Genomic DNA, 18,275 nt, shown 5'->3' with positions numbered 1-18,275 from the left:
GCAACTCAAGACTGGGCATCCATGAGACACTGTGGGCCATCAGCAGCAGCAGAATTGTACTTGAACACAATCTGTAACTCCATGTCCGGCATATGCCCCACTCTACCATTACCATCAAGCCAGGAGATCAACCCTGGTTCAATGAAGAGTGCAGGAGGGCATGCCAGGAGCAGCACCAGGCATACTAAGAATGAGGTGTCAACCTGATGAAGCTATAACACAGGACTACTTGTATGTCAAACAGCATAAGCAGCAAGTGATAGACAGAACTAAGTGATCCCACAGCCAACGGATCAGATCTAAGCTCTGCATCCTGCCACATCCAGTTGTGAATGGTGGTGGACAATTAAACAACTCAATGGAGGAGGAGGCTCCACAAATATCCCCATTCTTAATGATAGGGGAGCCCAGCAAATCAGTGCAAAAGATACGGCTGAAGCATTTGCAACAATCTCCAGCCAGAAGTGCTGAGTGGATGATCCACCTTGGCCTCCTCTGGAGGTCCCCAGCATCACAGATGCCAGTCTTCGGCCAAGTCGATTCACCCCATGTGATATAAAAAAACAGCTGAAGGCACTGGATACTGCAAAGACTATGGGCTGTGACAATATTTCGGCAATAGTACTGAAGACTTGTGCTCAAGAACTTGCTGTGCCCCTAGCCAAGCTGTTCCAGTACAGCTACAAGACTGGCATTTACCCGGCTATGTGGAAAAGTGCCCAGTTATGTCTGTACACAAAAAGCAGGACAAATCCAACCTGGCCAGTTACCGCCCCATCAGTCCACTCTCCATCATCAATAAAGTAATGGAAGGGGTCATCAACATGCTATCAAGCAGCACTTGATTAGCAATGACCTGCTCACTGATGCCCAGTTTGGTTTCCGCCAGGGCCACTGAACTCCTGACCTCATTACAGCCTTGGTTCAAACATGGGCTAAAGAGCTGAACTCCCGAGCTGAGGTGAAAGCAACTGCCCTTGACATCAAGGCTGCATTTGACCGAGTGTGGCATCAAGGAGCCCTAGCAAATCTGGAGTCAGTGGGAATCAAGAGGAAAACTCTCTGCTGGTTGGAGACATACCTATCACAAAGGAAGATGTATGTGGTTGTTGGAGGTCAGTCAACTCAGCTCCAGGACATCACTGCAGGAATTCCTCAGGGTAGCATCCTAGGCCCAACCATCTTCATCTGCTTCATCAATGACCTTTCTTCCATCATAAGGTCTGAAGTGGGGATGTTTGCTGATGATTGCACAAAGTTCAGCACTATTCATGATTCCTCAGATACTGAAGCAGTCCATGTCCAAATGCAGCAGCACCTGGACAATGTCCAGGCTTGATCTGACAAGTGACAAGTAACATTCACGTCACACAAGTGCCAAATAATGACCACCTCCAACAGAGAGAATCTGACTATCGCCCCTTGACATTCAATGGCATTACCATCACTGAACCCCCCACTATCTACATCCTGAGTGTTACCATTGACTGAAAACTGAACTGGACTAGCCATGGAAATACTGTGGCTAAAAGAGCAGGTCAGAGGCTAGGAATCCTGTGATGATCAACTCACCTCCTGACTCCCCCAAAGCCTGTCCACCATCTACAAGGCACAAGTCAGGAGTATGATGGAATACTCCCCACTTGCCTGAAGTGCAGCTCCAACAACTCTCAAGAAGCTTGACACCGTCCAGGACAAAGCAGCCCGCTTGATTGGCACCACATCCACAAACATTTACTCTCTCCACTACCGACGCATAGTAGCAGCAATGTGTACCATCTACAAGATGCAATGCAGGAATTTACCAAGGCTCCTTAGACAGCACCTTCCAAACCCATGACCGTTTCCATCTAGAAGGACAAGGGCATCAGATAGATGGGAACACCACCATCTGGAAGTTCCCCTCCAAGCCACTCACCATCCTGACTTGGAAATATATTGCTATTCCTTCAGTCTCGCTGGGTCAAAATCCTGGAACTCCCTCCCTAACAGCATTGTGGGTGTACCCACACCACATGGACTGCTGCGGTTCAACAATGCAGCTCACCACCACCTACTCAAGGGCAACTAGTGATGGGCAATAAATGCTAGCCCAACCAGCGAAGCCCACATCCCATGAATGAATTTTAAAAAATTTAAATTAACATGTCACATTTATTCCCAACATGTTTTTATAATGGAAAAGTGGTTGTCAAATGACACTGCTTCTGAACTTGCAGTTGGTTAAAGTTGTGTTTTCAGTCCACAAACTTTAGAAATCTTTGGATTGGTGTGCCAAGCAGGGTATTAGAGTTAAAAACATTGAGGATTTTTTATGATCCATCAGAATGCTGTAATGGAAGAGATGGGATACTGCAACAATGATCTACAGTAAATTGAATGTCCTTTTTTCTGTCCCTGAGCTTCGTTATGAATTGACTGATTTTTTAATAAATTTCTGAGAATTATTTCTAGGAGTTTAAATTTTTCAGGCAGATATCCACTTAATTATGCCATTGGTCACATCTTTCAATCTGATGTGGATCGTATTGCTAATCAGAGCTTTCATGGGAACATGTGTATTACTATTTATCAAACAGATAAATAATTAACTGTACGAAGGTCAGGGGTGAGGAAAATACGTAGCTCTGATAACTTCAGTTAAATCTAATTTTATTAAGCAGAAGGACCCCCATAGAATACCATCCCTGGAACCCCTGATAGCTGAGTGGGTAAATGTTCTCAGTGGTTCCAGTCCTGGTCTATACAGATCAGAAAAGTCCCATGCTCTCCAATCTTAAGATATTAGTGGAACAACTAGTCTCTGCAAGATTGATGGGCCGAAGGGCCTTTTTTATTATTCAGATGAAGGAAAGACTTCCATTTATATAGTGCCTGTCATGACCTCAGAGCATCCCAAAGCAATTTACAAAAAATACTTTTGAAGTGTTGTCACTCTTGTAGGAAATGCAACAGCCAGTTTGCACACAGAAAAGTCCACCAAACCAAATGTGATAATGACCAGATAATCTAATTTAGTGATATTGTTTGAGGGCCACAACACTGAGGAGAACTCCCTTACACCTCTTAGAATAATGCCACTGGATCTTTTACATCCACCTGAGAAGACAGACGAAGCATTGGTTTAACATTTCATCTGAAAGACGGCACTGCCAACATGTCATCACTACCTCAGTATTGCATTGGAGTCTCAGCCTAGATTTCATACTTAAGTTTCTGGAATTGGATTAGAACCCACAACTTCTGCCTCAGAGGCAAGAGTGCTACCCATTGGGCCAGAGCTGACATACATTTGTGCGTGGATTTTGGGTGAAGACTTGATCTGCTTTGTCATGGTGTCTTCATATTTGAACAACTTGCTAACACTAAGTAGGCTTACATTTGTAGATTAGCTGCTTAGGTGATGCACTGGAGAGCTGCCCCCATGGGCCTATACCCTGCATGAGCTAAAGAAAGTGGAAAATTAGGGTGAGAAGGGAGTTATGTTAATCTTGTTTAATGAAAGTTTATTTATGATTATCAATTGCATGAAATGTAATATAAACATAAGTCACAGTTTTCTCCTGGCATAGTAGGCCTTTTTAACATTTGGTGTGGATTTTTCTGTTTCTTAGTGATTTCAAAATTTTGTGTCACCAGGACTCAAGGTAACCCCATACGCATCAGGCATTCCCATTCGCCTCGAAGCTTTCGACAGTACCGGCGCTCTCACTGTTCTGATGGTGAACGATCGGTCCTTTCAGAAGTAAAGTAAGTATTTTTGGAATCCACAAATGCAACAATTGGTAAAAACGGCCTTAATGAGGTGAGGAAAGGATCAATCGCTGGAAATGTAAAATAAAAACAGAAAATGCTGGAAAGAAATGCTGTTTTTATTTTAGACTTCCACCATCCGAAGTATTTTGCTTTTAAATTGCTGCAAATGATTCATTTTGTTTAGAGCTATTTCAAAATGGTTTCCAAAACAACCACACTTTAGACCATTCAAGATTAGGGCCAGGATTTTATGGCCCTGCCCATGGTGTCTCCCCCTGGCGGATGGGGCGAGCCATTTAAACCTCCATTCAGTTTGGCGGGACCATAATATCCTGCCGGGCAGGAAGGGCCGTAAAATCCTGGCCTTGGAGATTTATAATGTTCTAGCATTTGGATGTCACATTAGAACAGTATGTATGGCTGGGTATCTGAATTCTATCCAAAGGGACCATTGGAGATTTCTCATGCAAACTGTTCTACAGAGACCCGTTGAATAGTCGGCACAGATCAGTCAATCTATTTCCCTATTGCGTAAAATATATTTGATGTTTAGGTTGGCTTTTTTCCTACAAAACATTTTTACTCGATGTAAAAAATTAAGCTGAAGTGGCCACTAACATTTAGATTTTCCAGGATAGTTCTTAAGGAGCGCTGTGATGGCTCCCACTCTTGAAAAGACCACTAGCATTCATGCAGAAAGGAATGTAATTTTTTGAGTGAAGAACTAGGAAATGTTGCTTCTTCTGGAACGGCACATGAGCATGATTCACTATATTCAGGAAAGGAGGGATAAGGAGAGAAAATGAGAGAAAAATACTTTATCCTAGAAATTTCTGTGGAGCATAACGGAAACAAATTTTATGCCGGGCAGAAGCTCTGCTTACCCCTTGTCTGTATTCTTGGCTCCAGCTCATATCCCAGGATCAAAGTCAAATAAGTATTTTGGAAACTGGTGTTGGGGGCAGGTTCTATGGTGTGAGTGTGCAGTCATGAACAACTTTTCAAAAAAAAACTTTTAAACGCATTCCCAATTTTAAATATGCCAGTTCTTGTTCTGCAATCTAACGCATTCTGATCAACTGCTTATGAAAAACCAGTCTTTTCAAATTTAAAGCCATTCTCTTGCAGGGCGGCACAGTGGTTACTTGCACCAATGTTCCTAGGGTTCAAATAATAGAAAATAAACTGTAAAACATATGTTCCTTATTTGCATGCAGTTATAATATGGCCATTTATGTGTGGGCAGATGTATTATTCTCCTCATATTGTGGAAGTACCATTGGGGAATAGACGCATTAGCTTCCTGCCCAATTTTCCCTCCTTGTCTGACCAGACATATTTCCCAGCGTAACCTGACATATATTTTGGCCTTTTTATTTTTGAAATGTAAATTAACTGGAAAATTATGCTTTGTTAAAACTCTGTTGACCAAAATTAGCCAGTAGGAAAATATATGCTATGTCTGAGTTTAATGAACCAGTTCTTTAAATACAGTAATGATACTGTGAAACAATGCTTTCTGTTAGGCTGATTATTCAAATGAAAATAGATTCTGAACATAAAGCCAGCATTATAGTAATTGGCAATTCTCTGTGTGTACACTAAACACTTGGCAGGGGTCACTATATTCTTTCAGCTCCTTTCCAACATTTTTAACAGCCTTATGGCAGTAATTTTTAAAATTATTTAATGTTTAATTTTATGAATTATTTATTAAGATAGCTTGTGCAATTTTCTTACCAAAGTACTGTGGAAATAGAATAGATAGCGAGGCAGATAATAATTATATCTGTGTCTGCACAATGAATAAAAGCAACACTTCAATTTCATATTTGCTATCAGTTGTTACACAGTTACACTCTCTGGTTTTAATGAATACCCACTCTACGAATCACTTGAAACTTGAAATCTAAACTTGAGATAATTATGAAATTGCACCCTATTACAGAAAGCTCCTTTGAGGCTGACATTTTTTTAAGACGCTGGCTCTTAAACAATATCACTTACACCAAAGTCAGATTTTATGCGAAAATTTTCTCTAAACCTGCATTAAAACCACCTGTTACAGTAAGACTTTTTGAAGCCTGAAGAACTTAGGGTAGAGTTTTCACTTTGGGAGTAATCATTCATCCGGGTTCAAATTGCAGCCAGAATTACATCAGTTTTGAAAAGTGCTTTTATCTTGAGGTTCCACTCAAACACAATTTGCAAGTTACCAAATCAAAATCTGCCATGAACTTGCAGTCAACCGATGTTTTAAAATATAAATTTTTAAAAACATTTCCTTTTAAAATTACTCCTTGATATATTTAACAATGGTAACTTAGCGCAGTTTTATTAATACAGCTAAAAATGGGTTTGTCAGAAAAATGAGCATTTTTTAATCAATGTCAATCCATTACCTGTGAGTAACCCGATCTTAAGTCACTGAAAGCAACTTTTAAATATACTGAACCTTTTGCTGATTATGTTAGAATAGAGTAGTCAGTTTCTTAGTAATTTTTTAAAAAACTACATTCAAAAGCTTTAAAACCCTTCCTATTTATGTCTTTGCCCGCAAAAGAACCAGATTAATTTTTAGAGTTGCCCCAAAGGCCTGCAAAGGAGTGCATTAGCGGAACTTCCCAGTGGTGATTAACTCATTCCGGGGCATGTCAGTTTTGTCAGCAGCGGGACTTCTGATGTCCAGCTCCTGGACTCTCAAGCAGGATACTGCTGGTGCTGATTGGATTGTTCCTCATCCAAAGTCCAATTCAAAAGCAATCAAGGAACCACTCATATAATATAAAAACAAAAAGTGCTGTAAAAATTCAGGTCAGGCAGCATCTGTGGAGGGAGAAACATGAGTTAATGTTTCGAATCCAGTATGACTCTTCTTCAGAACTGTTCAAGACACCACTCACCCTGATTGATTCAAAAAACCTCCAAAGTGTAGAAAGCAAACTCTCAAGTAAAAATATAGTGAACAAACCCTTTCCTGCTAGTAGACAAGAAAGCAGTTGTGAGCACTGAATATTTATATTGTAGTATTATGAGTTTTAATCAGCCCCCTCAAGTTGTCATTCTGTCATCCTCATACTTTCAACAGCAAGTCTCAAGAAGGCTAGGAAACCCATAGATGAAACATTAAATTCAAAGCTGTGTTGAAATATCACTCAAATTGAGTATTTGCCTATGCTAATTGGCAGCCCTGTTTCCTGAGGGGGTTCGTGCAAACAGCCTAGTTAATGGTGGAAATTAGGAGGTTAGAACCGGCTTCCTGATGCATTTGTATTTTTGCCAATCTTCCTCCCCCACCCCCCTCTTCCTCCCCCATCCCCCTCCTGCTCCCCCATCCCCCTCCTGCATCCAAACCCACATGCTCCTCTAGGTTGTGTGAATCTTTGTGAGTTTTATTTTAAAGATGATGGATGTTAGTGGGGAGTGGAATATTTTCTTTAGGGATAACTATCCTGCCAGCGGTAAGTAACTCTAGGTTTGATATAATACAGTTGGATGTAGAATAAAGATCCTTGTATTATTCCTCAACAATATAATCAGCTTCAACTCCAGAAGAGTACACCTTGAAACATCGGCTTCACATTTTATCATTTCCTACACCAGCCAGTGACCACTCTAAGCAATTGCTAATTTAATGCTAATTAATATGAATTATGCCTAGTTTTGTGCCATGAGCCTGTGCCCACTAGGAATGAATTAAGACTGTTTAAAAACATTTGACACAAGAGTACTAACAGACAATAGAGAGAGGAAACTTTTATTCCATCAATCATTGCTGGTTTTGAATCCAGGTCCCAGAAGTAAAATGTTAATATCTTCTTCAGTCCACCACACAAGCTCCCAAAACCATAGCCTAGATATTAAAAAATGCATTCCAATGACATTCCCCTGTTCATTATTTTGATGGACATTTTAACTGTCATGCCCATTGAAAGGCATTGTCATGTTCATAACTTTAAACATGGGCTATGCTCATATGGAAGCTTCTGGAACCACCTTTATTTATTTAAAAATGGACACTGATGAACCATTAAGAAGGCTGCCATTGGGGTCAGGTGACCTTTGCAACTTCAACCCAGACTATTCTGGAAAATTCTGAATTGAATCATACTGGGTGGAGGATGTCCCACCCCCTTGAATGGACATGCCGAGACAGCACTCCTTTCTAGAATTCATGCCTACTATTGTTTGAAGTTTACTCCAAAACACAGAGTCAATGGACTCCTATAGCAGAATTTTATATCCCATGGGTGGGTGTGTGCCCAACCCGATTGGGCATAAAATAGCGCACGATGATGTCGGGTGAGCGTCCCAACGTCATTGCGCAAACGTGCAATATTTTGGCCCACGAGAGTTGTCAGCACACCCACTGACAATTAGGAGACCTATTAAGGCCATTAAAATATTAATTAAGTGTGATTTTTCATTGCCCGTCCAAGGTTAACATTTGGCAGGTGGGCGAATCAGCCAGGCAGCCTTTGGAACTTTGAGGAAACCTCATCCACGGGCAGGATGCAGTTTCCAATATTAATTTTTTAAAAATGTTTTGACAGAATTTTTTGATCTATATGTTCATGTGAGGGAATCTGATGTGCGGACATTTTTTCATGCATTTCCAAATCTTTATTTCATGGTTTAAAATTCTTCAGCTTCCTGAGGCAGCTCTCTGCCTTCATTGTGTGCTCCCCCGTGCCCACGCAGACTTCAGCGCTCGCTCGCTTCCCACCCCCATCCAGCAGCACTGAGCCTTTCAGTGCATGTTTCATGCTGGCTGGTCATTAATTGGCCAGCGTGAAATCATGGTCGGGAGCCAATTGCGGGCGGCGGCCCATTTCCCGGCCGCTCCTGGGCGTTTCCAACGCGCCCGCCCGATGACCCGAAAATCCTGCCCCTAGACTCTACGCCTCCAGGTTTGCAATGTAACAATGGAATGCTGACGGGATCAGTTATCCACAAGTTAAGTGTGGACTTTTTACCTTACCTAAATAGGATTTACCTTCCTATTATATATTAATGGCCCTTGACCAGGTACTGAAACTGGTTCTCTGATACCAAAATCCTTTCACCCCAAAACTCAGAAGAGACATGGGGGCAGTCTGCAGAATAACACTGACAAGACAACAGTTGTAGAGAAAGGCTGTGCCACCTTTGCCTTTTAAGAACCAAGAGGCTTAAAAGTCTTTTTAAAAGCCCTCCAGCCTGGTTCCAAACCTCCGAGTTCCCTTGTAAAGAAATTGGACCTCCTGATAACAGCAGTGAGTGCCTGACTTCATGACCTGCTGATCATTCTTCTCATTGAAGGAATCTTGTGGTACTCCTGATATATGACCCCAGCTACCTAAACCTATCAGAACTATAATTCAAGAGTGGGAAAAAGGTTCCTTCTTCATTGGACTAGCTCAAACATATGAACAGTTAACTATTCTTTTGGTTTAATACTTGTAGAAGTGCACTATCTTCTTTAATCTTGAGCATGTGGTGTGTGAATGATCTAGCATTTAGATCTTTTGGGGTAAGTATGTGAATAGATAATCCTCTTTGTTTAAACCCACAAAAGTCTGCTGCCGGTTCTTTCAAATTGACTGCACACTAACGGGGGTTTAGAAACACATACATCTACCTTTTCAAAAATAAGCCACACTGATTATGGACAGAAGGGAAGGGAATGAGGGATTTCAGTTTTATCTCTCCTCCCCTATCTAAAGCACTAACCCATTTCTTTGTAATGACTCAGTTAAAGTAGCAGACATATGTATATGTTAAATGTCCATCTGCTAATGGTGCCACAGTAACTTTAAGCTTAGATTACTTATTTAGGATCACTCATGTTGAATGCATACTGTCAAATTTCTGGCTCAGTTTTATTGTCTTGGATTCTTCGGTTCAGGTATTTCATGCAATACGGTGGTTAGCATGCTGATTGTAAATAGTGCATGATTTCATATATGCTAAAGTATTAATAATTTTTATGACAGTAACAAAGCTAATTTGAGTATTGGTCAATAGCAAACTTAATAGAAATTTCAATGCTTCAAAATATAAAATGAAATAATGCAGATATATCCATTTGTTTTCAGTGCCAGGACTGATCTTGTGCCGCCACTGCCTGTAACCCGTGCTTCAGATGCACAGGACCGTCACGGATCATCTTCAACATTAAATCAAGTAAGTTTTATCAAACCATTAAAACCATATTAACAAAGCAACTAGATGTCAGCATTGGAGTAAAGAGTCAATACTGGAAATTGTCCCACCTGTCGGGGGCACAAATTGGGATCTTGGGCACAAACTCCAGAATTTTCCACCCAAGTATAATTATTGTTGGAGTGAAGGCCGGGGTATGTTCCAGCTGGAAAAGGTTCCATACTGTGAGCAGATTACTAGGATTGCTGAGGTAATGCTCCGGGGGATGTGGCAGTGACTCCATGGAGCACAAACCTGTTGCCCTCCCCCAGGAAGACAGCATTTATCCTCCCACCCCTTCCAATCCACTACTGCCCTTGCTGATCTTGTCAGTGAGCCAGCCCAGCCTGCTGCTGCCCATGGGCCATTCTGCAGCTGGTTCTTCTAGAACTGCTATAGATCATCCTCCATAGCCATCTGCAGTCGCCTCCACTGAAAGTCAGCCACTGGGGTAGCACTGTGTAAGAGCACTAGGATAGGTAAAGGTACATGGGAGATAGGCACTAAGGGGATACACAGCAGTGAAAACCGACTTTTGTATGGAATATGATATGATTTCATTTATAAATTTACTTTGGAATGTTTATTTTCTAGTGACCTGTAATTTTGTACTGTGTATCTGTGATGGTCAGTGAATAAAGGATGGTCCTGAGGGTCTGCTGGCGAAGGAGAATTGGGATTGCGGTTACTGGTATTGCACTTAAGACAAATTTTTCACAGGCAGCCTGACCAGGAAGGGGCTTTCTAAGTTGCATCCTCCCTTTCTCTTCCTTCTCTTTTTTCCTGCTCCTCAGTTGGTCGCCATATAGTCGGTGACAAGGTCTGTTCCTTCATGATGGTGACATGCAGCAGAACATCATGAATTTTGACACCCATTCTGCTGAGGGTCCTCCAGAATGGTCCAGACAGTGGAAACATTGCTTCCACATGGCAGTTGGCTATCCTATCACATTTTGTGTCACAGCATGGCTTTCATTTAATGCATTCTGTGCATGTGTGTGTGGGCTGTGCACCAGAGTCATGAGCCATGGCATCAATGAACAGCCCTGGTCACCCAGTAGCCATTTTTTGGTTTGTTGCAATGGCTGAAATGCATCAAGCAGAGTGGACTACCACAGAATGAAGGCATCTTGACTGCTGCTTGGGTACTGAGCATTCATCTGATTTTCTCGTTGCGTATGGTCACACGCCAACTGGAAATTGAGGGAGTGGTTTCCCTCTCTGTTGCTGTGCAGCCCATGTACCCTGCACCATCAGGTGACTACAATCCTAGCAAAACTGCATGTTCAGTCTGCATGCTTCTGACAAGAGAGAATGAAATATAATTAGCTTTAATTGAGTAGAGAGCCTCAGTGCCTTCCTTCCTAACTGAGAGATGTTGCAAATATGTCCAACTCCAACCTGGAAGGAACCAGACACACACAAGTTTATCACCACGGTCACCTTCACAGCTGCTGGCAGTGCAGTCCTTGCTCTGCTCTGAGTTACTGTTGTGCTCACAGGAGGTGGTAGATTTCACTGATGACATCCTTACTGAAGTGCAAATGTTTCACACAATGTTCCTCATTGAGATTCAGGTAGGAAAATTGCTCCCTGAATGTGCTGGATCAATATGGCCTCTGACTGTGACCCCTTTTTCCCCTTCTCCACCTCCTCCTTCCAGCAGCGTATCCTCCTCTGTGTGCTCTTTGTTCATTCTCCAAATTATGCTGTATTCCAAGGAGGATCCCTACTAATCCACAAATGTCTGGAAGCAACTGGTTTGTGCAGTAACTCTAAAGTCAGTACAAATTGCTTTGGCACCCAACATAAGAAATGGGGCCTGGAGAAGGCTATGTGGCTCCTCAATTGTGCTCCATCATTCAACAAGATCATGGCTGATCTTCTTTCTACAGTATCTCCATATCCCATAATTTCCTTTGTACCCAAAAAATCTATTGATCTCTGTCTTGAATATGTTCAATGACTGAGCATCCATGGTTTTCTAAGGTAGAGAGTTCCAAAGTGAAGAAATATTTCTTCATCCCAGTCCTAAATGGCTGACTCCTTATTCTGAGACTATGAACCCATGTTCTAGATTCCCCAGCAACGGGAAACATTTTATCAGCATCCACCCTGTCGAGCCCCTTAAGAATTTTACAAGTTTTAATGAGACCACCTCTCCTTCTTCAAAATCCAGAAAATAAAAGCTTAGTCTACTCAATTCCTTCTTACCAGACAATCCCCTCATCTCAGGAACCAGTCTAATGAACCTTTGTTGCACTCCCTCTAGGGCAAATATATCCTTCCTTGGATAAGTATTACACACAATGCTTCGGGTGTGGCCTTGCCAATGTATTGTATCATTATAGTAAGACTTCTTTACTCTTATACTCCAATCCCTTTGTAACAAAAGGCAACGTACCATTTGCCTGCCTAATTGCTTGCTGTACCTGCATGTTAACTTTCTGTGATTCATGTACAAGGACACACAGGTCCCTCTGAATACAAACATTTCCCAGCCTCTCACCATTCAACCAATATTCTGCTTTTTTAATTTACCTATCAAAATGGATAACTTAACACTTGGCCACATTGTGTTGCATCTGCCATGTTTTTGCAAACTTACCTAACCCATCTATAATTCTTCTGCATCCTGCATTCTGCACTTGCCTGGATGAGTGCAGCTCCAACAGCACTCAAGAAGCTTGACACCATCCAGGACAAAGCAGCCCACTTGATTGGCACCACATCTACAAACATTCACTCTCTCCATCACCGATGCACAGTGGCAGCAATGCATACCATCTACAAGATGCACTGCAGAAACTCACTTAGGCTCCTTAGATTGCACCTTCAAAACTGCTACCATCTAGTAGGACAAGGGAAGCAGACACATGGGAACACCACCACCTGGACGTTCCCCCTCAAACCACTCACCATCCTGACTTGGAAATATATCACCGTGGCTTCACTGTCACTGGGTCAAAATCCTTGGACTCCCTCCATAACAGCACTGTGGGTGTGCCTACACCACATGGACTGCAGCGGTTCAAGAAGGCAGCTCACCACCACCTTCTCAAGGGCAACTAGGGATGGGTAATAAATGCTGACCTAGCCAGCGACGCCCACACCCCATGAATTAATTTTTAAAAATCCTCTTTGCATCTCCTCACCACTTCCGCATTCTTTCCCACCTAACTTCAGAAGCATGGATACATTACACTCAGTCCCCTCATCCAAGACACTAATATAGATTGTAAATAGCAGGGGGCCAAGTACTTATCCTTGCGTCACCCAGCTGTAGGCTGCCAACCCAAATATGTCCCGTTTATTCCTACTCTCTGTTTTCTGTCCATTAACCAATCCTTGATTCGTTCTAATATATTATCCCAAAGCCTTGAGTCCTAGTTTTGTGTAATACCCTCTTGTGTGGCAACTTATCGAATACTTTTTGAAAATACAAATATAAATGCAAATACACTGGTTTGCTGCACAAGTGTGCATGCATGTTGAAGGTCTAAGGGCACTCACAGACCCCAAAAAATGGAAGTAAAGAATCTCTTGGAAAAGTTATAGTAGCCTAATACTTTTACTGTGCAACCAACTGTTTCTCCACACTTGGAGAACTGAAGAACCCATTGTTTTTGCATCTGAGCATGGTGCTGCAGCCAATACAGTCCCCAATGCTTACATCTTCCATGCTGACCATGTGCACCTGCCTATATGCTAGATGTTAGCCATGGTTCAATGATAACACTCTTGCCTCCAAGTCAAAAGGTTGCAGGTTCAAGACATGATCACAAAATCTATGTTGACACCTCAGTCAAGTACTGGGGGAATGCAACACTGTTGGAGATGCAGTCTTTTGCACTAGACATTAATCTTATGGCACCAGTTTGAAGAAGAGCAGGGGAGTTCTCCCCAGTTTATTGGAGAATATTAATTTCTCAAGCAAGAACATTTAAAACAGATGAACTGGTCATTGTCACATTGCTATTTGTGGGATCTTGCTGTGTGCAAATTGGCTTCTTTGTTTCCCAGGATTACAACAATGGCTACATTGCCAGTCTACTTAATTGGTGTCTGGGATGTTCAGTGGTCATGAAAACCAATATATAAATGCAAGTCTTCCTTTGTATACAGGACTGTGAGATAAGAGCAGAGGAGTGGGACTAATTGGATAGCTCTTTCAAAAAGTCAGCACAGGCACAATAGGCATGATATATTTCTGTGTTGTATGATTTTAAGTTAAGGACATAAGTTGCACTTAAAATGCCTTGATCTTTTTGCTGGATTGGCTAATTTTGGGCAAATATTCTAACTGCAGCTTAACCAATGATTTGTGTAGATTTAATATTACCTCTTTGATTTGTATTCTACCTGTATCTATAAAACAGCCCATTTGTTGTTTGTAGAGTTTGATCAACTTCTCATTATTTTGTTTTATTCCAGTCTACTTTAGGATAACTAAAGTTTGCATAGTTATAACTTCATATTTTTTCCTTGATGGTTTATAGAATACTCCCAACATGGTAATATAACCTATTTGTCTCAAATCAGCATAATATATTTTAGAGTGGCATTGGTAATTGTCTGGACTGGATTTGTCCTGTTTTCTGTGGACAGGACATGCCTGGACAAGGTTGCACTCTGTCGGGTAGATGCCAGTGCTGTAGTTGTATTGGAATAGGTAGTTCTGGAGAATAAGTCTTCAGCAGTACAACTGGGATATTGTCAGGGCCCATAGCCTTTGCTGCATTCAGTGCTGTCAGCCGTTTCTTATCATCATGTGGAATGTGTTGAATAAGCTGAAGACTGGCATCTGTGATGGTGCGTATCTCAGGAGGAGGCCAAGATAGATCATCCACTTGGCACTTCTGGCTGAATTTGGTTGCAAATGCTTCAGCCTTGCCATTTGCAAATACATGCTGGGCTGTGCCACTGAGGATGTGGGTGTTTGGAGCCTCTCCCTCCTGTTAGTTGTTTAATTGCCCATTCACACCTGGGTGCGACAGGACGGCAGAGCTTTGATCTGATCCGTTGGCTGTGGAATCACTTAACTCTGTCTATAGCATGCTTCTTCTTGTTTGGCATGAATGTTGCCCTGTGTTGTTTCATCAGGTTGACACCTCATGTTTAGGTCTGCCTAGTGCTGCTCCTGGCATGCCCTGCTACGCTCCTCATTGAACCAGGGTCACTGTCCTGGGTTGACAGTAATGGTACTTTGAGGGATATTCTGCTCCATGAGATTACAGATTGCAATGGTATACAATTCTTCCCCTGCAGAATTTTCTATTTTTGTAGTATAAAAATTGTTTCTTATTAAGTGAATGAATAACATACTCTTTTTTAAAATTCTGTTATAAACAGAAGAGAAATAAATCTGAAGGCAGTACCACGGAAGGAAAGACACAAACTTCAAGTGATGACTGGGATTCAAAATACAGTGTGAAAACCTCTAGAACCATGCAGACACCACGAATCAAAACTGAGACCTGATTACCTTTAAATTATCAACTGAAGAAAGCTTTGGGTATGCAGTGACGTTGGGATGATTCTACATGTCACTATAACATGCCTTGAGAGAAAACTTGCTTTGAAAATGTGCTATTATAATGCATCCTATTTCTGGAGTTTATGACCATAATTTTTTACTGAACTCAAATAATGCTCTGGATTTATATGTTCCAAATTTTCTTTTAATGCTTGATTTTCTATATTAGTCTGTCAAGTGCAGATGCTGTTAAGTAACTGGACACTAAATTATATTGAAAACAGACTTTTGGACCAAGTACCTCTTTTTTTTTTAAATATATTTTCTAAAACAGGTATGCAAGATTTTTCTATACTTTGGTATGTAATGAAATGTTCATAAAACACTGACCATCAATGCACATGGACAAATACAAAACATATAAAATTATTTAATACTGGAATGTTTAACCACTGCACTTAATGCTTTGTCATTACATTGCTCAGTTATATGAACAAGTAAAAATTGTTTTTCCGCTTACAGATGAATGCAGTATATGTATGTTTCAACTTAAAAGTATTTTTTTTTACTGTTTTGAGTAGATTGTTCCCATGATAATTCCTTTTAGATACTTTACTTCCATCCCTTAGTGTACTGTCCATAAATAAACTATACCATTTGCATTAGATGCTTCTTAAATGGGCTAACCATAAATGGATCACACTTTATACTTCATCAAAATAAAACTCTTATTGAGGTGAATAGATATTTTTTAAAAAACATCTCCTGGCGATAGAAAAGTTTAGAACAAATGAGCGCTAGATGATGTGATCATCAATAATTTCGTTTCTGATAACACCCTGTTCAGATTGCAACTATTGACTTTGACTTTGATTTTGATGTACTTAATTTCCATTTTACTAAACCAATTTATATGCATTGAAATGTCAGTTACTTAACATTGTACGTGTGATCTGAATTTGTTGCATATCAATGAAAGCATATAGTGCACTCTTCTGTAAATTTATGTACATATTGGATGCAATTTGAGCACTGCTTGAAAGTGTAAAATATATTTGGTAAAGGGTAAAGTGAATATAAGTCAATGGAGCCTATCGCCTGTGTTGTGGACATTAGGCATTGCAATCAGCAAATTAGTTTCTCCATCTAGATTGTTTTGGATGACAGTGAACATAGTTAAATATTTAAAGTAACCATTGGCAGAAATTAGATCATTTGTCAGATAAAATGTTTTTTGTCAGTGAAAACAAATAAACACACCTGGCCCTGGGCTGCATTGTTATTTCAGAACAAGGTGGGAGCCATACTGTAAACAAAGCTTTTATTTAAAAATACTATTACCTATTGTTGGTTGTAACACTATTTCCTTGATGTTTCCACTTCTGGGGGAGAACAAAACTAGGGGCAATAAATTGAAGACAGTCATTAGTTAATCCAATGGAGAATTCAGGAGAAACAACTTAGAGACTGTTTGAAATGTGGAACTTGTTACCACAAGAAGTAGTTAAGGCAAATAGCATAGATCCATTTAAGAGAAAATTAGATAAAAACATGCAGGAAAAAGGATTAGAAGGTTGTGAGGATAGGTTTAGATGAAGAGGAGTGGGAAGAGGCTCATATGGAGCATAAATACCAGCAGAGACCGTTTCGGCTGAATGGTCTATTTCTGTGTTGTACATCCTATGAAATTGAACTAAAACGATGTGGGAAATTAGCTTTGCAGGCCGATTATTGCATATATAATCCAGATTTAAATGAAATGCACACAGCAGTGTTAATCTCTGTTACCTCATAACAAGAACTGGTGTGCGGAAGTGACCACTTATCACCTGCTGCTACTTGGATCTAAAACTCACCACACACAGAACATCAAGACCCATTGAAACTAAATACAAAGCAACTTTCTTTCCTTCAGGACCATGAAGAGACAAGTACCTTAATCAGAGATGTCAGTATTTTCTGTGCATCACAATTCTCAATTGTGATCACTTTCTGTTGCCAATCCCATTTTTGATTCTGTTGAGCGTATGTGATCTTAATGATTAACAGTACTTCAGAAACATGAGAACTATTTGTAATTTTTGAGTTGTTGGCATTAAAATGGCTGCCACAAAGAATAACCACATGCAAAGCAATAATATGTTAGATTAGTAAACTTTCAGAAAGTTAAATTGCAAGTTATGGTTATTGCTGTAATGTATTTTGCATGTTGTTATGAGTTTGTTATGAGTAGAGGGGAAAATAAATCAGAAATTTGTAAAACTGATCTCTTCTACACAGATCTTTCATGCTCATTTAACAATATCAGTTTGCTTATGTTTTTGTATGTACATTCCATCACAAATCCACAAGCTACACTTGAGTGCAATCGGTAGCATGTTCCATTCACATCTGAAGTATTTTAGTCCAGTTTCTTCAACCACTCCTCATAGCTCAAATGCCTTAAATTAGCTATCAGTTTGGTCACTCTTTTCTGTAGAGGATCCAATGCCCATGAACAACAACTTCCAGCTGGTTTCCTTCCTATTTCATAGGTGTGTTTTTTTTTACTCACTCATCTCCTTTCTTAGCCCATGGGTTCTAAGATTGAAGAATGCTTCCATCAGTTTTGAAACCTTGCAATAAAATTAATCAGAGACCCAATGGGTGGAATGTAGTCCAGAAGACATGGGTCCCACCAATGGACTTGGAGGTTGGCAGGATTCCAGAGCGGGTGGGAAAGGGCCAGTCGACCACAACCATGTGGGGGCCAATCCAATTACACGGTGGGGATGAACTTTTTTGTTGCTCTCACTGATAATGGCGCCTCTGGTGCCTGCAGACATCTCCCCGACACTGCTCCACTCATGCGTCCAACATT

At 40.8% G+C, this 18,275-nt stretch overlaps 1 protein-coding gene across 2 annotated transcripts in view; it reads left to right on the top strand.

Moving 5' to 3' along the window:
* The window catches only part of epb41l4a (erythrocyte membrane protein band 4.1 like 4A), a 349,865-nt gene extending 332,184 nt beyond the window's left edge, over positions 1–17,681 (top strand). Inside the window, exons 22-24 of one of the 2 annotated variants that reach the window (XM_078566243.1) lie at positions 3,640–3,750; positions 9,834–9,921; positions 15,292–17,681. In XM_078566243.1, the coding sequence (XP_078422369.1) occupies positions 3,640–3,750; positions 9,834–9,921; positions 15,292–15,420 (328 nt within the window). In that variant the 3' untranslated portion in view covers positions 15,421–17,681. The remainder of the gene's footprint in view (positions 1–3,639; positions 3,751–9,833; positions 9,922–15,291) is intronic. The other variant, XM_078566249.1, reaches the window with a different exon arrangement.
* Positions 17,682–18,275: the final 594 nt, after the last annotated feature.

Source organism: Cetorhinus maximus, chromosome 2 (assembly GCF_964194155.1).
Source record: "Cetorhinus maximus chromosome 2, sCetMax3.hap1.1, whole genome shotgun sequence".
NCBI classification, from domain to species: Eukaryota; Metazoa; Chordata; class Chondrichthyes; order Lamniformes; family Cetorhinidae; genus Cetorhinus; species Cetorhinus maximus.
This window is presented reverse-complemented; position numbering and strand designations above follow the sequence as displayed.